Raw genomic sequence first — 23,038 nt, forward strand, 5'->3', positions numbered from 1 at the left:
AAGTTGGTTTTTCAAATGCAGCCTATTTAAAACTGTCTCTGACTAAAACAGGCAAGCAGTGTACTTCAGGTAATTCCCATTACACATAACTTTTTCCCAAAGGTAGAAAGAAATTTGTATCTTTAGGGACAAACATTTCAAATCACAGAGAACTTATATCACAGGCTGCTGTGCAGCGACGGTATTTACAAGACCAGACTCTGAGATACAGGTGTATAAAGGAACAAGATACATCACTATCTAAAGAGCACCTCAGGAAAACGCCAGTGTCCCTCTGAGGAAGGATACTAAAGCTTCTATCTGTGATTTCTAAGTGCCACAAATTAATTCTCAGGTCATCTGCAGAAAGATACGTTTCATGATCACTATTTACTGAAATGGAATTTATATGATATGTGTGAGCATTTGCAAAAATTCGCCGTGGACTCGCTTCTACCATAAGATCCATGGGCTTCAATATTGGGACCTAAAAATGGAAGGAAATAGGAATTCAAAACAAAGATCACAGCAGCATATAATTAGAACACTTACAGTAGATAACGAAACAGGACAAGTTTATATACACGGCTAATAATTCTGTTCAGGCAATACCCCCAAATAACCAATTAGCAGAGTTATGAAAATACGCTACAAAATGGAATACTGTCTATTCCAAGTCTTCCCCCTTGCTTCCATTACCGAGGTTGACATACTCCTGCTGAAGAAAAGAAGATCAGCTGGCACGGTAACAAGCTGCCCAGGCACTGAGGCCTGCGGCTCCCTCTCCCATGCGTCCTCTGGCGGCCACACTGAGACGCTGGACAGCAAAGTCTTCCTGGGTGGCTCAGCCGGGCCCCTCCCTTTGTCCTCTCCTTGCAGCTACATGCACAAACCTCCTCTCACTGCACCAGGACTATGCTTCTTGGTGCAAACCCCACAAGCCTCCACCGGCTCCAGGGACTGGCAGGGTGCACAGGAGGGTGCTGGGGAGCTCAGGATGTTCCATTTCTTGATCTGGGGCTGACTACATGGGCATGTCCAGTCTACAAACATTCATGGAGCTGGTCACTTATAGGGCAGACGTATTATTTGGAGGTATGTATTATTCATTACCACTTCATCTGAGGTTAAAACAGAAAGTAAAAGGTACCTCCTGCACCCATCTCTGTCGAGCGCTGTGGTCAGGGAGGCTTCTAGGGAAGCCCAATTCACACTGAAAGGGAAAGGGCGGAGAGGAGAAGGGTGCTGGCCGGAGGCCGCCTGAGGTCAGAGGTGAGAGCTCAGGTGTGAGGACTAGCATCACACATGAAAAAAGGACAAAGGTCTGCATCTCCCTAACACCCAGCTGGAAGAAAAACGTAAGCTTTAAAATCAAAACAAAAAATTAATGAGAGTATTTTTTGTTATTCTTGTAATTAGAAACCAAAAGGGAGGGCCTTGAAAGCTCAGGGAAAAAAAATCTCTCAACTGAGTCCTATCTGGCCAAATTCTGTAAAAAACAAACGTGGAAAAGTGTGTGTAGTGAGACTTCCCTCATTTTAACCCAGTTAGTGCTGACCACGGCCTTGGATTCTCTAGATCAAGAAGAGTCAGTTCAACAAAGTTCAGGCTTAAAAAACACACACCTGCCACAATCCTCTAACGAATCTCCCATTAATCAAAACACGTGATAGCTGCAATATTTACAAAGATTCCTTCTTTTATTAAAAAAAATTTTAATTTACATATAAAATAATTTGTTTTCATTTTTAGAGATGGGGTATGGCTATGTTGCCCAGGCTGGTCTTGAACTCCTGGGCTCAAGTGATCCTCCCATCTCAGTCTCCCAAAGTGCTGGGATTACAGGTATGAGCCACCGTGCCTGGCCAAGATTTCTTCTTTTAATTATATCCCTTTTCTGGCACTAAAATAATTTAAGAGCAACAATTTAAAAATAGCAACATTTCTGACTCTTACCCAGTTAGGCTCAGACACATAAATAGTCCATTCTGAACTGTTAGAGAGGTACAATCTCAAATACTGACCTAAGTCATTGTACAGAATTACCTGTCTGTGGTCTCTTCCCCATGCACTGACTAATGAAATAACTACACTTCTCACACGCCTTCAGTAGGGCCACCAATTATACCTGTTTTATTTAGGCTAAACCCACAAAAGCAGCCTTGAATAAAACCAAGACTGGGCCTAGTAAAGGCCTACTGTTTTCCCAAAATGAGCATGGGAGCTCATGGGTTGTGGCAGGGTCTGACCGGGAGGAACAGGGGTTTCTGAGGGTGGGGTGTGCACAGGTGCCTGGGTGGGAGGTGGTGTTGGCTGCAGAAGAGATGGATGAGACTGGAGGGGGTCAAGTGCCCACCCTCGGGGGTCCCATCACACTTCTACTTTAGGGTCAGCAGTTTCATGATGAAGGAACTGCACAATTCGTGTTACTGTCACTAAAAGTGATATACACTAATTCATGGATGCAAAGGCAGCGGCACTGTGTATCAGACACCACCACCATTTTGGACTGAAACATCTTGGCTCACATTAGGATCCTATAAACTACATTTTCAGCATATGCCACAGCCTTTCTCACTTTGATGAGCTCATAGGAAACAGGGTAATAACATCGATGTGAGAAGTCTGAGGACACTCCTCCTGGGACATTGGGGAATGCACAATCCCAGGTGCACCCACCCCGCAAGGCAAAGCTGGAGAAACGGCATCAGAACAGACCCAGCGTCACTCCCAGGGGCACGTGTGTTAGGGAAAGGCTTCTGCACTACAGCGTCCTTCTCTGTAGCACTTCAAAGGCTAATGTGGAATGGGCTCACTCACTCGGTCTTCACTTGATAAACAATAGCGTAACGGGCTGAAATCTCATTAAAAACCAGCCACCCAACCCAACCAACTCAACCAGCCACACCCACCCCCTGCAACCAAACCACCCAACCAATTAACCAACCAACCAACCAACCGTTTTCAAATCTAATAATGGCACACCCTTGGGACCAGGCACGGTTTCCTTCCAGGGGACACACCTCTGCACAGGTGCTGGTTTCTCACCAAGACACACCTGGGCTTGAGTCCAGTTTGCTGGCCACCCTTCACCATGTTCCATCTAATTTAAGACACACATTAGTTGTTCATAGCACCAGGCCAATTGTAAGACATTGAGGTTTTAAGTTTTACCCGATTTCACAGATGTTAAAATGTGAAAAAATCTAGGCATTGGAATTGACGAAATATGGTCATTTCATACTGCATGAGGTGGGGGCGGTAGGGGGTGCCAACAATGGAGCAAATAACTTAACAATTAAAAAAGTAATGATGCTCATGGACGGACAGGTGAAGAGTTCTGAACTGTCAGCATCTGCCTAAGCCAACTCCAAAGAAATGCCATGAGAACATCCTGAATGCATCTTGGTGGCCCACAGCTTATCTTTCAATCTGCAGCCTGTGCTGTTTCACCGGCGAAGTGTTCGGAATTCCATCTGAACTTCAACCTGCCAGGTGCTGTTCCGAACCTTCAGAGAGAAGGGTGGCTGGTATGTCCAGCAAGATTTCTGCTGTACAATTGGATGTGAGTTTTCCCCTTAGTATTGCAGTATTGTCTAAGGACCACATGTGACTTTTTGCCTTTGTGAAAACAGGAGAAAGACCTTGCTCTAAACACACACTCATGAGCGCAAATGACTTTCATGACTCAGGAGGCGGACCTCACAGTACTCCACCGAGCAGGACTCTCCAAACGGCAGACATAAACGTTTATTCTTAACGTCTGAATGGCAGTGGATAAAGAAAAGGCAACGTATACCCGTAGTGCAGTGATTCTAAATGGATCTCGAAGTCTTCCATCTTCGTCCTTCAGGTTATAACCTTCTGCTCTTTTATCCCGTTCACTTATTTTCCATAATTTTATAGTTTTATCTGAAAATAAAAACCTCATTCTCCATATGAAAAGAAAAACTGTAACATGCATCACTACTGTTTGAGTATTATATTAGAAAGCGGTGTGGCCCTATGTCGGTTTATAAGCTATGGGGTCTTTGAACACGAATATTTCCAATTGGAGGTGTTTTGCACAATAAACAAAGATGTGGAGACGTGCAGAGTAACATCCTAATAACGTGCATGTGTGGTTTTTGTTGCATACTTTGAATTTTCAACCTATCACTTGCTACCTTAGATAACTTACCCTCCCCCCAAAATTTAAAGCAGGAATAACTTCTAAAATAAAAAGGAATCTACACACACAGAAAATTAAATATAAAACACTAAATCAGCCACTTAGAAAACAATTCTTACCATTTGTAGAGAGTAGAAAATGAGCAGCATTCTGTTGTGGTAACCACCTAATTTTATTAATTTTTTCCTCAATTTCTAGACTTTTCAAATAGTCAAACTCTGGTTCATGACTTTGAAAAGTGCTGTAAACATTATATTCTCCCCTAGAATGAGGGCGGCTTTTGTTCTGCAAAGAAACATGAGAGCTGTTTTAATGAACAAAGCACAGTGCAGAGAAAATTTCTGTACTATAAATTTGAATATCAAATGACCATATATATTTTTTAAAGCTAAAAAATCCTGGCTCAAAAAAAATCTCTAACAGATGAAACTCAGAATCAATGTTTTGGGGGAAAAAACAAAAAAGAAAGAACTTGATTTCCAACTCTTCCATTCCACTTCTAGGTATGCGTCTGGAGCAGGGTCTGCCGAATGCAGCCTGCCGATTTCAGGCAAGTGTTAGTGGAACAGTCAGGCCCACGTGTGCACATACTGTGTCTGGCTGCTTCTGCACCATCTCGGTAGAGGTGAGTGGTTGTGAAAAGGCCGCATGAGCTACAGAGGCAAAAATGTTTGCAATCTGGCCCTGGAGAGGGAGCGTCTGCAGAGTCTGCTCCACAGGAGAGCCGGCACGGGCCCGAGGAGCGTGACGCAGCGATGCGGCAGCTCCAACACAGCGGTAGTGAACCAGACGCCACACGCATGCCAACCAGAGGAGAAGGGCACCAGTAAGCCACAGAGCCATGCAGGCTGAGATAAATGAGCCAGCACAGACAACAGCACAGTGCTGCCCAAGTGAAGCAGGCCGCACAGGCGCCCGGAGTGAGGCGCTGCTTACAAATGTACAGAACAATTCTGTTACAGAAGTAGAGAAACATGCTTGGGAAGATATATACCATCTTCGAAATCATGAGCAACTCCGGGAAGGTAGAGAGAGGGAGAAGGAAAAAGACAGGGAGGAAAGTAGCAGGATGAAACGGGGAGGGGACAACAGGAGCGTCATCGGTATCCCGAGCACTCTCTTTCCTTTGATGAAGGGATAATCTCTGGGTAGTGGGTTTGCAGGTACATCTATATTAACCTCTGAATCTTCTGCATACCTTAAATGAAATTTTCTATTAAGTATTAAATATTTCCTAATTCAAAATCAAGGACGCCAGTATTTTCATTCTTGCTCTATAACCAATATCGAATATCTTAGGTGTTTAACATTTTAGTACATGTGCTAAAGAAACAGAACTAAACGAACTTTTAGGTCTAGACAGATGTTCCTTTATATTTCCAATCTGATCAAGTATCAGGAGAAGACATCCCAAGGAGCTACCCACAGCTCTCCGCTGCACCGAGTCCGACGTGCAGGGCACTCCTCCACTGCAGCCGCCATGGGCAGGAGCTGAGCGCCTCGCCGCCGACTGCCCCGCGTGTGCGGCACAGGGCAGATGTTGAAACTGCTCTCCTCTGACCCTCTCCTACCCCTCTACAAAAAAGCACAGCCCCTCAACAGACGGTTCTATCGCAAGGGAGAAAAATGGAACCGAATTATTTAAAAAGAAAAATCTGTATAACTAAATTAGTCCTATTCCCAAGACATTCATCTATCAAGAAAAAACAGCAGAATATAAGCAAAAAAATAAAATGTCCAAGTCAAAGTGCTGCCTGCGCCACCCTTTCTCCCAGGAGCCAGAACAAGAATGGTCCCTGGGCTGCAGGCTTGTCTCTCTGCCATGAACCGGTTCCAACTCCCATCCCAGACACCCAAAACCCAAGCAACCCCTCAGCCTCCTCCAACACTCCGAGATCTCATGGAGAGCCGTTCCGCTAGGGAAAGGAACTCTAAAGGAAGCCTCGGCGGGGACAGAGACAGAAGAGTAAGGGAGTAACATACAGGAAGAGGAGGAGGAGGAAGCAAGCACCTTCTCTTTTTGGACATGCTGATTTCTGATTTAACCTGATTCCTGGGGACTAGAGCTGAGCCTGGAGGGCAGGGAGTTGCACAGCCACATCCATAAATTCTGTGTGCCTTAGTTTTACCAGCTGGGCTTTCCCGTAAGACTTAATCTGCACAGAAAAATAAGAAAAGCTTGAAACTCAAGGTGCTGACTATGCTCCCTACCTCATCTTCTGCACAGCCAGAGCTTCCTGACAAGCTTCTACGGGCCTGACTCCTGAACCTCAGGCCCTGCACCCTTCCACCATCTGCTGGGGCACTCATTAGCCTTCTGAATCCCCCATGCTCCTTTGATTCTAAGATGCGCAGGCGGACACCTCTGAACCTTGCTGCAGCTTCTAACTGGGAGCTGGGGTCGCTTAATGGGCAGCAGCTTCATCCTCTTGGCGGCTGCAACACCATCCGCGGTCTCTCTGACCACGGATGAAAATGTGCACTGCCACCCTCACCCACACAGAAACACAGGACCACAGTCAGGGTCACACATGGCAACCAGCGAAATATTCTAAAATCAGATGGAACATGAAGGTCTTTCAGATGTTAACCAATATATGAAGGAAAAGAAAAACAACTGCCTGGGGTTTACCAAGTTGCAGTTGACTGGGTTTATTAAAGAACTTTAGTAGGGACTTGCTCCTGTGTAAATCTGTCACTCACATAACAACTTAATACATCTTAAATAAGCACTTAAAACTCTGTAATACCCAACATATTTTAGAACGAGATGCTTGACTTTTATCATGGTCTGTTTTATATTTGAGACTATTATTTTTGGGGTTAAGCAATGATTCACAAAAACAAGAGAAATTCCATTTTCTATCCTAAAAGCTGTTAGGCAGGGATGAGGTATTTTCCCTAAGGCTGTCGCTACAAGGACAGACTTTTGAAAGAAGCTAAAGTGAAGTTTTGCAGTAAGATAACCATGACTCAGCAATTTGTTAAAAAGTCCTCCTGCTGGTCAGGCGTGGTGGTCCATGCCTGCAACCCCAGTACTTTGGGAGGCCGAGGTGGGTGGATCACCTGAGGTCAGGAGTTCGAGACCAACCTGGCCAACACGGTGAAACCCCATCTCTACTAAAAATGCAAAAATTAGCCGGGCGTGGTGGTGCGTGCCTATAATCCCAGCTACTCGGAAGGCTGAGGCAGGGAGAACCACTTAAACCCGGGAGACGGAGGTTGCAGTGAGCCGAGATCATGCCATTGCACTCCAGTTTGGGCGACAGAGCAAGACTCCATCTCAAAAAAACAAAAACTCCTCCCGCTTTAAAAGTATTATTTAAACACCACAACCCACTTTTACTTCTGTTGAAAAAGGTAAGGTGTATGGTTCTATTTTTTTTTTTTTTGAGATGAAGTCTCGCTCTTGTTGCCTAGGCTGGAGTGCAATGGTGCGATCTTGACTCACTGCAACCTCCGCCTCCCAGGTTCAAGTGATTTTCCTGCCTCAGCCTCCCGAGTAGCTGGGATTACAGGTATGCACCACCACGCCTGGCTAATTTTGTATTTTTCATAGAGACAGGGTTTCTCCATGTTGGTCAGGCTAGTCTCGAACTCCCGACCTCAGGTGATCGGCCCACCTCGGCCTTCTAAAGTGCTGGAATTACAGGCGTGAGCCACTGCACCTGGCCAAGGTATATGGCTCTTAAGTAGCATTGTGTGATATTCTACTTCTGAGATAAAAATACAAAATTATAAATATATCAAACTGTGAAGATTTAGAAAGACTGATAATATTACTTACTATTCACAAAAGGATTTCTTACCATCCCAAATCAGAGAAAACAGGAATTATAAAAATCTTTAACTACCTGGACATAATCAAAATTAAAGCTGCAACAGATATGTTTTGATAATGAAATTGGTTAGCACCTGTCAATTTTCCCATGTGGCCCAGGGACAGTCATCCTCCAGGCTCCCCTTCCTGGGGGCAGGGCCAGCGCTTCCTGTGTACAGATCTGCAGAGTGGGGAAGCAGGGCCCACCAGCCTCTAAGCCAAAGTTCACCATGCAAATTTAGAGACCAGACTTTGGAGATGATAAACTGTCCCTTTCATCTGTTAGGAAATTCAAGAGACAGTATTTACACTCTGTTAAGGAAAAGGCAGGACAAATATTTCGGACTCCAGGCATGGCTGCACCGAGCCAAGGTTCTTGCCCGGCATCCTTGCCTACCAAATCATGATCTCGCTTCCTTTATCACTGCTCATTAGGACCTCTGACGAGGCTCCAGAAAGAAGAGGGAGGGGGCTGGCAAGGCATCAGTGAAAAGGAAGTGCCGTGATCTGGAAGCCAGTGTTTGTTTATGAGCTGTGGGCTCCTCCAAGGCCCACACTCTAAAGGTTCCCTTCCCTCTGGACAGGTGAAGCCTTCAAGGGGGCATGGAGGCGTGAGTGCTGCTCACCTCTCCTTGAAGGGAAGAGAGAATTCACACCCCTGCCAGACTTCTCTGCAGGAAGTGCTGAGAAAGCTGCTCACAGCACTGCCCTACAGAACGCTCTTCTCCCTCAAGGCAGGGCAGGACGGCGGGGCTGGGCCAGAACCCGCACAGGCGAATAACGGGATTTTCAGAGACAGCCGCCTGAGTTCTTATGGAATGAAAGCACATAAATGCCCCTCACCACCACCCTGCATCCTTCATGGGGTCCCCAGCGGAATCTCCTCCCTACTGTGAAGACAAAGGCCTTGGAGACTTCACCGGGGCTCAGCAGCTGAAGCCAGAACTTAGAGAATTTCTGAAAGGAGACTGTATGGCTAATGTGATGGAACTGAATCTTAATGAAATGAGACAATGAGAAAATAATTTTGCTTCCTCTCTTCTAAGTTATATGCGAAAGGTTGAATAATTGCATTTGGTTTGTGGACTGAAAATTACTGACCTCTTGTTCACGCTGAAAAATAACAACTCTGCCGCCCTTGTCTCCTGTTGCAAGAAGATCTCCAGAGTAATTAAACTCAACGGTGGAAATGATGTCCGCTGTCAACAAAATACAGAAGCGATTTACCAGATGCAGTTTTGGGGAGGAGTCATGATACCAAAAAACTAATAAAAAGGATCAAAAGAAAGATAAACATACACAATGTTCTCCCAGAATAAAGCAAAATTGTCGTGGCAAACTTGTAATTGCCAAGCGGCCACTCCTTGGTTCTGGTGCAGAGAACCTGCCGGCACAGGTGAATGGGTGAGTTTTACTCCACCTCCACGCCTGGGCCCCCGGTGCACCAGGATTTATCTAGACTGCGTTGTCTTGATACAAGGATAAAGGGTAGAAATTTAGAAAATTCATTTTTAAAAGAACAAAATGGAAAAAAATGGGTCCTGAAGAATGTTGCCTAACTTTATAATGCATACCTAATGTTAACTTTTGCAATAAATCTGATTCTCATACAATAGTAATAAAAATGTTGTAACATTCTATGCTTTGTTGGCTTCTGGACAATGTAATATTCTAGACAGTAGAGGTTCCATGTCACTGTCTGGATACAGTTACCACCATTGATAATGATGACATCATTACCAAGTGAGACAACTGTCAGGGAGGCCTTGAGATCTCTGACACCACCACAAAGACCCCAGACACCAGCTCAACAGAGGCCAAGACCCTGGCGCAGAAGAACCACCACCACTAAGCAGTGCAGAAGTCCTCAGGTGTCCTAAGGCTAACCCTTCGGGTTGGGAGGGGAGTGCCTGGATTTATGACAGACATTAAAAAAAAAAAAAAAAAAAAATCCCAGGTCTGTCACTTGCACAAAGATTTTATATTTTCAGGGAGCAGTTCCATGATGGACTCTGGAGGAAGCTGGCTTCTCTGCAGTGCTGCTATGTCGTGTGTGGACTGACGAGGATAAGGCCTGGTGTGGTCTCCCGAGGGGCCTGCACCTTACCTTACCCTGCAGTGTGGGGGAGTCTCAGGAACAGCTAGAACACTACAAGCTCACCCCACTGCTGGGCACCAACTCAAGGGCTCACCCAGGGCTCATGGTATCTTTAAAGTAGGAAGTAAAAAACCACTAAATGGCTATTGTAAACAACCTACTTACTAATATATGGGCCCTAAAGTTGAAGTAACTCGAAGAGCTCCCCCTAAAAGCGGCTCTACTAGAATGCAAGTCTGAAAGGTCTGCAAAGGCGTTTTAATCGTGTTAGTGAAGGATTTCCACCAACATCTAACAGCGAGCTCCTGCGGCTGGCACTGGTGTTAGTGAAGGATTTCCACCAACATCTAACAGCGAGCTCCTGTGGCTGGCGCTGCTCACCGGGGCTTCACGTGGGATCCCTGGCCTGGGATTTCTTTCTTTTTAAAAACCTTCAGATTTTGGAAGAAGGATTAGGTTGCTTCTCAGAAGTGTCACTATTAAATTACTGAAAATAACCTACTTGCTTAAATGAAACTAAAATACTATGTATCGGATTAAAAAGGTCTACATCTATGTCATTTATACCCAGAGGGTGTATAAAATTACATAATTAATGGTATTCTAGCTCTGTCAGTGATTTTCAAACTTAATTAAATTGGACTGAGTCTTTTAAAAGAGAAACTCCTGTAACTGTCGGTGCTGAGAAATTTCATTAAGCTACGCAAACATGCGTGAACCTAAAGTTAGAAATACTGCAGCTCGGCCGGGCGCGGTGGCTCAAGCCTGTAATCCCAGCACTTTGGGAGGCCGAGACGGGCGGATCACGAGGTCAGGAGATCGAGACCATCCTGGCTAACACGGCGAAACCCCGTCTCTACTAAAAATACAAAAAAAAAAAAAATTAGCCGGGCGAGGGGGCGGGCGCCTGTGGTCCCAGCTACTCAGGAGGCTGAGGCGGGAGAATGGCGTGAACCCGGGAGGCAGAGGTTGCAGTGAGCTGAGATCCAGCCACTGCACTCCAGCCTGGGCGACAGAGCAAGACTCCATCTCAAAAAAAAAAAAAAAAGAAATACTGCAGCGCTCAATCTCTAAACCCAAAGTAAATACACAAAATTACAAAACCAACATTTAAATTATCAATATCAAATTAACCTGACAGAGATAGTTTTTAATAATCAGACTGATGCTGAAAGCATAAATATGGTATTAAAGGCACCAAGTTACGTTTTGATTTTTTTTTTGAGACAGGCAGTGCAGTGGCTCGATCTTGGCTCATTGCAACCTCCATCTCCAGGGTACACGTGATTCTCATGTATCAGCCTCCTGAGTCACTAGGATTACTCGTGTGCGCCACCACACCCAGCTAATTTTTTTATTTTTAGTAGAGACGGGGTTTTGCCATGTTGACCAGACTTGTCTCCAATTCCTGGCCTCACGTGATCGGCCCGCCTCAGTCTCAAGTGATCAACTTGCCTCAGTGTCCCAAAGTTGAGTTAGGTATTTTAAAACTACCATAAACTTCACCATGGCTGCATTCTGCCTCCATTTCCCTGCTGCGGTAGGGGTAGCTTCTGCCCACAATACAGCCTGGCACCTCCTGGCAGTCCCGGGGAGGCATCGGGTCTCTTCTCAGCCAGATGGGCTCCACTGCGATGTCACAATGCACCTGCCGCGGCACTGCTGCCAGCTGGCTGTGCAATCCTCACCCAACATCTGGGTCACATCAAATCTGCAAGGTGTCGGCAGCCACCCCGAGTCCTCTCAGACTCCCCCCCCGCCAAACACGGTGGGCCACGCGTGTGTGTTCATCTCCTTTACCCTCCCACCCCCGCCCAGGTGTCAGAAGAAAGCAGAAAAAGCATCTACGTGAGCAGCTTCAACAAACGTGGGGACAGCAAGGGGCTGGCAGAGAGATGCAGAAAGTCTTTCCACAGGTGCTTTCCCCAGGTCGCCCCCCATTCACCCTGACAGGTGGGAGCACACAGCTACTCCAGTTTCTTGTTCCTCAGACACTGGCTTCCAGCCACTGTCCCCAGGGTGCCCTCTGAAATACTCCAGCCCAGGGGAAAGGGCCTCAGTATTTGAACATTGGGGTTTCACAAGGACATGGCCAACCACAGTGAAGCCGCCAGCTGAAAAGCTCACGCCCACAGCAACAGCAGCCTCGCTCCACTCAGAAATAGAACCAACAGCCACGACCTGCAGAGCCTCAAGAAGTCACCAAAACAAAGATGGGTGGAGCCGGACACAGTGGCTCATGCCTGTAATCCCAGCACTCTGGGAGGCTGAGGTGGGTGGATCACCTGAAGTCAGGAGTTCAAGACCAGCCTGGCCAACCGTGCAAAGCCCCATCTCTAACCACTGTAACAGAGTGAGATTCCATCTCAGTAAAAGATAACAAAAAACAAAAACAAGGATGGAATCTGAACAAAGAGAGATGGGAAAGCCCAATTCATGTTCTGGGGAGCTGTTAACTACTACCAGACACTGCAGTTCCAGTGCTTGGCTGAGTGCTTACTAGGAGCCAGGTGCTATTCTAACCACATGCGAGCCCTGCACTAACCTCATCAGGCCTTCTAGGAGCCCCAGGAAGCAGGACTATCATCAACCCGCCTGACGGAGAGGAGAGGGATGCTGGATGTGGGACCCTGCACGTCCGAGGTGGCAACCCCCTGCTGGTGAGTGGGGGAGAACACCTGGGCTGGTCTCAACCAGGACACCCAGCGGGGCCCCCAGGAAAGGAAGAATATGCTTCAGAAGGAAATGGGAGGAAAAAGTGCCATGTGAAATCCAAAGGGCAACAGTAATAACAAAAACCTTCAGATCTCCTCCAAAGGGTAGAGCAGAAAGAAAAGAGATGGACAACATGAAGGATAAGACAACCAGAGGATCCGTTTCGGTGGCCCACCTCCCAGCGGATGAGTTCTAGAAACACAACAGAGAAAGCAAGGGAGAAGCATCCAAGGCCCCGTTCCCAGGCTCAGAAGCCCGGCATGGCTGACAGCAGACCCAGGCCGTGCACATCTCAATACCAGGGACAAACAGGAGCAACTAAAAATTTCCAGAGCAAATGAACAGGTCACATGGAGAGGGAGTCAGATGGCATCACACAGGTTGCAGGAAACATGAGTGGTTTGCAACTACCCTCAAACTTCTGGGAGAAGACAATTTTCAACCCAAAATGCTAGACCCTGTCAAGTTTTCGATCAAATCTGAAGGAGGAATAAAAATGTTTTTGAATACGCAAAGAGCGAAAACAAACAAACATGTTCTCAGGAAACTGCTGCGAGAGCCAATTTGGCAAAATCAGAGAAAAAGCCAAGAGAAAGATCAGGGATCTGACTTCCAAAAAATGGTGAGGACAATCTCAGGACATGAGCCAGGCGGCCAGCAGGCCTCAGAGTGGCCGTCCAGGCGCAGGAGCTGGTCTGGGGACAAGAAGAGCTGAGGGCTGATCTGAGGTGTTGGTATTTGATAGACCTGTTGAAGTGTTTGCTAACAAAACAAACAAAAACAAAGAACAAACAAACAAATGCACTAAAGACACAGATAACTAAGCATATGAGAAAATCAGGCAATCATTAGCTCTAGGAAAGTGAAAACTTGTATGAAAAAGAAAAGGCATAGTTCAATACACAATATTTACCTGTTAACAAAATACTATGTAACAAAAACTTGCAATAGATTTCTTTCAACCTCTTTATTTGTGGGGAGCGAGGGCACACGTGGGCTGAAGACAGTATCAGTGAAAAGCGGAATCATCAGTTGCCACACAGGAGGTTGGCACTTACAGTTCGAAATCACAGAATGAAAAGTGAGCAGTCCCAGCACGGGAGACAGAACCAGGGCAGCCTCACGTGGCAGGAGAGGAAGGGCAAGTGATGAGGAGGTCCCAGGTTTAAAGGCCATGTGGGTGCCATGAGGAAGCAGACTAGGAGCTGTGGATGGGGAAGGGGAAGTGGAGTCAGTGGGATCTGTAAAAGATGGCCTAGAAGTCACAACCACATGCCCCAGGGAGAGTCGGCCGCCGGTGGCCGGGAGGGAGGCGCGGAGCACAGCCGGGAGCTGCTGTGAGAATGGAGAGGGCAGGTGTGGGGGGCAGAGCACAGCCCCTCAGGCTGCGCTGTTTCCATGAGGCATGAGGGAGGGTCATCTGCTAGGAGTGAAAGAGAGGGGACACGGGTGATGTGGGGAGCCTACGGCGGAAGTCCCCTCAGAAGAGAGAAGAGTGACGAGTCTTGAGAAATGCAGACCTGCCTCGCAGTATCCATGCCCACTTCAGACCTGAGGCCAGCAGCTTATCTTTTTAAGCTGATCCTACATCTGAGTGGCTCTAAACCAAGCACTGTGTGGGCGGCCTCAAAACAACACAAAGCCCGTCTTCACACGGCTTACGCTTTAGTGAATGAAACACTAAGGGCAATACAAGACCATCAGGTGCCGTTCCCACCATGGCATTTCCAGCCTGCCCAGTGGCTGGGAGGAGGCAGAGGCTCAGAGGATCAGGAGGGGGAGCCTGGGCAGGGCAGGGACCCCCGAGTCTGGGCCCCAGGGGAGACGACGGCATGGAGGAAGCCCGTGTGGGGAGCAGGGCCACCCCGCTGGAAGCACAGGAGACAGGAATCCAAGGCAGTGCAGGGGGCAATGACAAGACTGTCTGGGGTCATCAGCCTTCAGGAGATCCAGAAACTGCATCCGGAGAGAAACACCATGAGGACTGACAAACAACTCCAGGGTGAGTTCTGGGGTTGAGGACGGAGGCGCCTGTCGTATTATCACTCTACTTTTCTACGTACACCATTTCTAACTACTTCCTTTAACTGGTCAGTAAGATATGAATGCATCAGATCAGCTCTCGGATCTTCTTGTCCCCAGAGACAAGGTCTCCTACCCGTCTCCCCTGCCAGGATGGCCGTTCGGAAGCCTGCTGGCTGCATGGCTCACGTCCTGCGACTTTTCCTGATAGTGTTTGAAAACTCACTAAGTTTTTCAAAACAAAATAAAAATGTGACTATTTCACTTCTCTACTTCTCTGGATTTTCACTTGCGCCAGCCTCCGCCCGCGGCACCCACCACCTCTGCTGGAGGGTTGCTGCAGCCTTCAAGGGGTTCCCCCATTTCCTCTCCTGAGCCTCAGAGCCCAATGTCCAGAAAGCAGCGGGAGGAAGCTCTTGAAAAGCATAAAGATAACATTACCAGCCTGAAAACACCCTGTCAATACCCAAATACCACAATCAGTCTATTACCAGAAAAGATACAGTCCTTAAAACGCATCACCTAAAATTACTGTCACCGTCAACACAAAAGGGATCCATGACAGACACGACATGCAAGTTTCCCGCAGGTCCATTGTGCTTCCCCTCTTCGGCTAGTTCTGGAGTGGTCATTTAAACACACTTCCTGGCACAGAACCACAGACCAGGTACTCCTCACAAGACCACTGCCCCTTCCCGATGGTCTTCACCTGGCCACCAGGAACTGAGGTGGCCTAGCAGCCCAAGAGGTGGTTATAAGGAAAACCAGTGCCCTACTGGAGGCACCAGCAAATCGGACCCCCAGTAAACACCCAGCCACACCAGGAGCACATTGCCAGGATGCCAGGCCCGCCCGCACACCCTCCCTCCGGGGCAGAGGAACTGGTGTCCACCTTCCCCAGCCGTCAGGGAAGGGCGAGTACAAGCCACCCTGCAATGTCACACTCTCATACACTGGCTGAAATGAGACTGACCTTTAAAGGTCAGTCTCTCGCAGCTCTCGCAGACCGCTCCTGGAGCACATGGGTACAGCAACTCTGAAAACCATCGGGCAATATCCACTAAGGCGAAACATGCATATCTGGTGACCCAGAAACTCCACTCCAGACACACAGCCACCAGAATTACACATGTGCATCACTGAACCACTTACGAGAACGTTCACAAAAGAATCAACTCGAATGTCCGTCAACAGTAGAAAAGATGCATAAATTGTGGCATATTCATACAACGGAACACCACACAGCAATGAAAATAATCAAATGACCACCACCTAACACCACAGGTTACTTACAGAAAGCTGAACACTGCGGAGGACTTAGGGTGCAATTCCACTTATACCACGTTCGAGAGCGGGTGTCCGATGCGCGATGCCAACTGGGGCAGCAGCTGCCCCGGAGGGAGGGAGGGAGGGCCTGGAGTCCTGGCAATGTGCTCCTGGTGCGGCTAGGTATTTACTGGGGGTCTTTGCTGGGCGACAGTCAGTACTGCACGCCTGGGATCGGTGCCTTCTGCAGGTATCCCATACTGCAGCAAACACCCCACGGACTTCAGGCACAAGCAGCTGTCCATCTTCACTCGGACTCTCACCGCCTCCGAGTTCTGTGCCTCCCGCACTCCGACCCACGCGCCCCTCTGACCCACGCACCCGCCCTCTCTGGAGGCTCCCTTCATCCTCTTGGTCTGAAACGTGCAATCCCCGACAGCAGCTTCCCCCAGGCCCTCTCCCCGGGGGTCTCTGTTCTCTCACACCCGACTCCCTGGGGAGAGTTTCTCCTTCCTCCATTTGATGCTCCCAGACCACGGCTCCTCCCTCCTCAAAATGACTGTCTCACCTTTCCTCTCCCCTCAAACGTCCAGCGCCCCAGCCACTCACCCCACCCACTTCCTTAATGAATCTGCTTATTTCATGAAAAACAGAAGAACCCAAAAGAGAACAGCTTTAATCTCACTGTCAAAGACACCCCCTGCAATGGAAGAAGCCACTGCTTCCAGCAGAGACCACCTGGAGCGGGATGACACAAGCCGGGCAGCTCTCTGGACTCGTGGTCACCACACCCTCTCCTCCCAGTCCTTCATGAACTCGCTGTAGGGAGTGCTCTGCTTCCCTGACTCACCAACTTCACCCATTCAACCCACCCCTACTCTGGCAACCAGTTCGTTTCCTGCCGTTACCCACCCAATCACTTCTCTACACGCTGGGTAGAGGCAAGGTGCTGGGCGAGGCCATTTGTTTCCTGCTCTGCGGCACCTGGCAGAGCTGTGCTCACACACAACAGTCAAAACACACATCCAGCCAGAAGGTTTTTGGAAATCACAACTCCTTCACATAAAACTTCTCTGAGAATTTAGTACGTATGCAGAAAGAGGAGTAGAGCTGCTCTCCAAGGATGCAGAGTTGACTGAGGCTGCCAGGCGGTGAGCTCAACACAGGGCACTCTGGATATGACAAACTGACAGACCAGGGAAGTGGGAAATAGTCTACCTTTTCTAATGTTTTGTAGAGCCAGGGTCTCACTATGTCGTCCAGGTTGGTCACAAACTCCTGGGCTCAAGTGATCCTCCTGCCTCAGCCTCCCAAAGTACTGAATTACAGGTGTGAGCCACTGCACTCAGCTGGAAGTAAGACATTTTCTATAAGCAGACACAGATGCACACACATACACACGTTTCTGTGTCTTTTCAAAGAAACTCACCTAAAGGCAAAAAGTCCATTCTGTTCAAAAACCAGACAGAAACTAATAGAAGTGAATTATAAGCCTCTACCATATATTAAAAAAATTGGAAAACCATTTATGTCCAAGACCCAGTAAGATTCTAGAGACACTATAATCTAAAAGCATCCAAAATTGAGTTTATCCAAATTACTGACAGAGGCACGAGACAGCCAAACACAATATGTAGGCAAGTAGGGAAAGGTGCAGGGAGAATCTCTGCCCCGCCCAGGTCACTGTGCATGGGGTGGGGGAAGTCACCTAAACAACCCACATTGAAAAATCCTGTCCCTTAACACATGCCCAGTGAGGGAAATAAATCAACGTGGAGGGGCTCAGACTAAGGGCCTGTGCGCACTGAAGAATGGGGCGGAACCACCAGGAATACTCACCTTATGCTGGGGAGGGGCCTGGCCTCTTCAACCACTGTGTGGTGGCCTGGTATTCAATTTGGGAGGGGAAAACCTGCCTGCAGAACCCCTCTCTTTTCTGAGAGCTTTTCCTTTGCTTAATAAATTCTGCCCTCCTCACCCTTCAATGTGTCTGCATGCCTGATTTCTCCTGGTTGCAAGGCAAGAACCTGAATTTAGCTGACAAAAAAAAAAAAAAAAATCCTGCATCATTATGACTAGACTGGATAAAATGTGACAAAGCAGAAAATTCTGCATATTACTTTCTAGTCACTTAGGCACTAAAAAAAAAAAGTTTGTGGCAAATTATTCTAAAATGCAGAAGTCAGAAAGAACAACTGAAACTTAATTTCTCTGCTACAGGAACAAACTATTTTTGAAATATGAGAAGTATACCATATCCTAGGAATGCAAGGTTGGTTTAACATACAAAAACAAATCAACGTAACACACCATACTACCAAAATTAAAGGACAAAGTCCACATGGTCATCTCAATAAATGCAGATAAAGCATTTAACAAATCCAACACCTTTCCATGATAAAAACACTCAACCAACTAAGAATAAAATGCAACTTCCTCAACTTGACAAAGAGTACCTACAAAACCACAGCTAACATCACACGTAATGATGAGTCTGAATGCTTTTCCCTTGAGAGCAGGAACAAAACAAGGATGTTTGATTTGTTAACTTCCAGTAAACATTCTACTGGAAATTCTAGCTGGGGCAATTAGGCAAAGAAAAGAAATACAAGCCATCCAGATTAAAAAGGAATAACATATCTCTATTCACAGCCAGCATTATATTGCATATAGGAAATCCTAAGGAATCTACAAACACAAAACCCATCAGAGCTAATAAACAGGTTCAGCAAGGACACAGGATGCAAGGCCAATAAAGTCAACTGCACTTCTACACCTAGCAATGAAAAATTCAGAAACAAAAGCAAGAAAACAACTCTGTTTACAATATCATCAAAAAGAATAAATACTTAGGAATAAATTTAATCAAAGTGACAAGATTTGTACATTGAAAATTGCAAAATATTGTAGAAAAAAATTGAAGACCTGAATATACGGAAAGTTATCCTGTGTCACGATTGGAAAACTTAAGAAAATATCTCCAAACTGTTCTACAAGAGTCAAGGTATTAACCCTATCAAAACCCCAGCTGCTTTTTTTTTTTTTTTTTTTTTACAAAAATTGCCAAACTAATTCTAGAATCGTATGGAAGTGCAAAGGATCCAGAATAGCCAAAATGATCTTTAAAAAGAGCAGAGGTGGACGACTGACATTTCCCGATTTCAAAACTCACCATAAAGCTATAGTAACCAAGACAGTATGGTATTGGCATGAGGACAGACATATACACCAATGGATCACAGGTCATAGTCTAGAAGGACATTTATGGTCAACTGATTTTCAACAAGTGTACCAGGACAATTAATGGGAAAAGAATACTATTTTAATAATGATGCCAGGACATCTAAATATCCACATGCAAAAGAAAAAAGCTGAACCCTTATTTACACCACATATAAAAATTATATATAAATATCATTATAATTCACTGCACATAAATTATATGTATATAATTATACATAAATATGGATCAAAGACTTAAATGTAAGAGCTAAAGGAATAAATCTGCACAATCTTGGATTAGACAGTGGTCTCTAACATATAATACCAAAAGCACAAACTTTTGAAATAAAAAAATAAAGTGGACATCATCAAAATTAAAAATTCTTGTGCATCTAAGAACACCATGAAGAGACTGAACACACAGCTCATGGAATGGGAGAAGTTGTTTGTAAACTGTGTATCTGATAAGGGACTTGTATCCAGAATACCTGAAGAACTCTTACAACAACAAAAAGACTGGTCTGGGCATGGTGGCTAACACCTGTAATCCCAGGAATTCAAGACCAGCCTGGGCAACATAGCAAGACCCAATCTCTATCAAAAATTTTTAAAAAGTTAGCCAGCTGTGGTGGTGTGTATCTGCAGTCCCAGCTACTTGGGAGGCTGAGGCAGGAGGATCGCTTGAACCCAGGAGTTACAGTGAGCTATGACCGCACCACTACACTCTAGCCTGGGTGACACAGCAAGACCCTACCTCTAAAATAAATAAATAAAATAAAAAGACAAGCCAATTGAAAATGTAATTTTTAAAAAAAAAAAAAACATAAAAATGTCCAAATAAGTACAGGAAATGCTCAACATCATTAATCACTAGAGAAATACAAATCAAAAACACAACTATTAGGATGGCTAAAATCAGACAATAACAAGCGTAGGTGAAGATGTGAAGAAAAACTGTTCAAACACTGACGGCTGGATTATAAAATGTTGCAGCCACTTTGGAAAACAGTTTGGTAGTTCCTCAAAAACATTAAACACAGTTGCCATATGACCAAGCTCCATTCTATAGACCCAAGAGCACAGAAAACACATGTCTAAACAAAAACATGTACAAGAATGTCCACGGGTGCATCTGTAAGAGCCAAAAAGTAGGAAGAACCCATCAACTGATTAATGGATAAACAAAAATGGAAAACTGTTTGTCCAGGAAAAAGGACTGACGCATGCTGCAGGATACACCTCGATGGCATCAGGCTGGTGGGAAGCAGCCGGCACAGAGGGCTATGACTCCATGTATATAACATGTGGAGAACAGGCAAATCCACAGAAACAAAGTAATCAGTGGTTACCAGAGGGCGGAGCAGGGAGGGAATGGGAGGGACTGCTAGTGGGTTTCTTTGGGGAGTGATGGGAAGGTTCTAGAATTGGATAGTGCAGATGGCCATACAACTCTGAATATTCACCCGCACACTTCACAAAGGATGAGCTCTGCGCTCGATGAATTACAGCTCAAAAGCTGTTTTAAATAAAACTACCCCATAAAAACAAATGGATCAAGTCACTAAAACGGCCTCACAACTTGTGAACATTCTCAAATACACTCTAAAAGTAGACTAAATTATTACAAGTTTTAAAAACAACCAACGAACAAAAATCTGCTATAAATTTGTTTTCCACAAATTACTAAATTCATTTTCCTATTTAAACCTAAAGGGACTTTGTTTTCTTTTTGGCTACTTTCCAATTTTTTTTTTTAAGAAAAAGTTGACACATAACTCATTTTTGTGATGAGGAGTACTTAACATCCACTCTTTTTATTTTTCAAGAATACATCAGCATTAACAATAGTTACTGTAAATACAGCTATTTGACTTCTCAGAAGCATATACATGAGTAAATGACATCAGAGAGAAACCGTCCATCTTTTATTATGTTTTACTGGAAAATTAGCATTTGTATCACTCTGTTATCATAAGTCTTGTCTTGTCTAACAAATTTCAGAAGACTTCAGAATTTGGGAACCATATTAAATCACTGCCATTGAAGCCTATGAAAGGTAGGACCACTCTTTTCAAGGAAAATCTGATTTACTAAGAATATTCCAGGCTATTTCCCCCATGCCATGCTGAAAAATGAGAACATCTTTATCCAAAAGGCTGTCTGACCGAATATATTTAACCTTTCTCTCAAACATATTAAGCAACTTGAATTACTACTAGGCAATTTTATGCTCAATTTCATGCTTAGAAGTTCTTTTTGCAAATAAGAACTGTGTGAGCCATGGTAGACTCAGATTTACAGGCAAATCAAAAGCACTTTATAACCAACAACAGGCCAGGGGCTCTGACACGATCACCAGCATAGTCACTTTGGAAAATTAAAAATACACTCTCCCCGACTGAGCAAAACTGGGTTCCAGCCCACCTCCGCACACTGCAGCCACTGAGTTCTATTTTTTAAACTCAAATCTGACCATGCGGTTTTGAATCCTCACTGCCCTCAGGCAAGACTGACATCCTCATCTGACTCCCTCTTCGCTTTCACACCCCATCGCCCAGCCTGTTCTTCTCTCCTGTGTCAAGTCCTCCCGCCCTCTCTCCCGTGTGCAGGCTCCTTCCATCCCTCATCCCTGTCCAGGCCCATCCCTCATCCACATCTGAGCTCAAGCGTTCCTTGTTCAGGAAGCCTTTTGACTCCCGGAGCCCTCGTCTAACGGCAACAGGTAACTACTTAACTGCCGAAGCCTTAGGACCCTGTGCGCTGTGGGGCAGCACCTTTACTCATGGTGCCTTCTCAAACTGCACCCGCAAAGTGAGGCTGCGGTACCCCCCGGTCATTCCCCGCACGTCAGCAAAGCCTCTCTGGTATCTCCCCTGGCAGATCTAGACATGCAACAACAAATACAACTATCTTTAAGTATTTCAGAGTCAAACTAGCAAGAAGGTAGTGACGAGTATTTCCCTTGCCTATACAGAAAAGATCATCACTCTGACAACTGGTATCAAAAGGGGAAAAACATATCTCAAACTTTAGGAAAGGAACCTGCCCATCATCCTAGCAAAACAAAGCTGCTCATGTTTCTCTCCCAATAACTTGTCCCTGAAATTCATCTTCTATTATGAGAAACACACACAACCCTGCGATTCCTGTTTTATTTTTTGTAAAGACAGGGTCTTGCTATGTTGCCCAGCTAGAGTACAGTGGCGTGATCTTGGCACACTGCAACCTCCTCTGCCTCCCGGGTTCAAGCGATTCTCCTGCCTCAGCCTCCTGAGTAGCAGAGACTACAGGTATGCACCACTACGCCCAGCTAATTTTTGTATTTTTAGTAGCAACGGGGTTTCACCATGTTGGCCAGGCTGGTCTCGAACTCCTGAGCTCAGGTGATCCACCCACCTCAGCCTCCCAAAGTGCTGGGATTACAGGCCTGAGATACCATGCCCAGCAATAATTTTTAAAATAAACAAAAGTAGGTTAGAAACAAACCTCCTACTTCAAAAACTCCACATCTAATTCTGCCACAAAAAGGAATGAAACTCTGGCATATGCCACAACATGGCCAAGCCTTGGAAACATCACGTGCAGTCAGTCAGATGCAAGCGGACAAACACTATGTCAATTCCACCTGCATGAGGCCCCTAGACTGGGCAAACCCAGAGACAGAAAGCAGAATGGTGGTCGCCAGGGGCTGGGGAAGGGGAGAAGGGGAGTTACTGTTTAATAGGACAAAGTTGTGTTGGTAATG

General features: G+C 45.9%; 1 protein-coding gene across 8 annotated transcripts in view; it reads right to left on the minus strand.

Annotated features, from left to right (window-relative positions):
- Positions 1 to 6: 6 nt before the first annotated feature.
- LOC113223584 (serine/threonine-protein phosphatase 2A 55 kDa regulatory subunit B delta isoform-like) overlaps positions 7 to 23,038 on the minus strand; it is a 38,920-nt gene continuing 15,888 nt past the window's right edge. The window contains exons 3-7 of one of the 8 annotated variants that reach the window (XR_004229114.1): positions 9,072 to 9,169; positions 8,066 to 8,249; positions 4,270 to 4,435; positions 3,779 to 3,891; positions 7 to 466 (exon numbers count right to left, since the gene is read on the minus strand). Coding sequence is in view for 3 of the 8 variants with exons in the window: in XM_026452996.2 (XP_026308781.1) it covers positions 143 to 466; positions 3,779 to 3,891; positions 4,270 to 4,435; positions 9,072 to 9,169 (701 nt within the window). In the remaining 5 variants the exon portion in view is untranslated. Of the gene's footprint in view, positions 467 to 3,778; positions 3,892 to 4,269; positions 4,436 to 8,065; positions 8,250 to 9,071; positions 9,170 to 9,269; positions 9,843 to 17,910; positions 18,059 to 23,038 lie in introns of those variants that run through there. The other 7 variants (XR_003308786.1, XR_003308783.2, XR_003308785.1 and 4 more) reach the window with 7 other exon arrangements.

The sequence above is a fragment of the Piliocolobus tephrosceles genome, chromosome 9 (assembly GCF_002776525.5).
Source record: "Piliocolobus tephrosceles isolate RC106 chromosome 9, ASM277652v3, whole genome shotgun sequence".
NCBI classification, from domain to species: Eukaryota; Metazoa; Chordata; class Mammalia; order Primates; family Cercopithecidae; genus Piliocolobus; species Piliocolobus tephrosceles.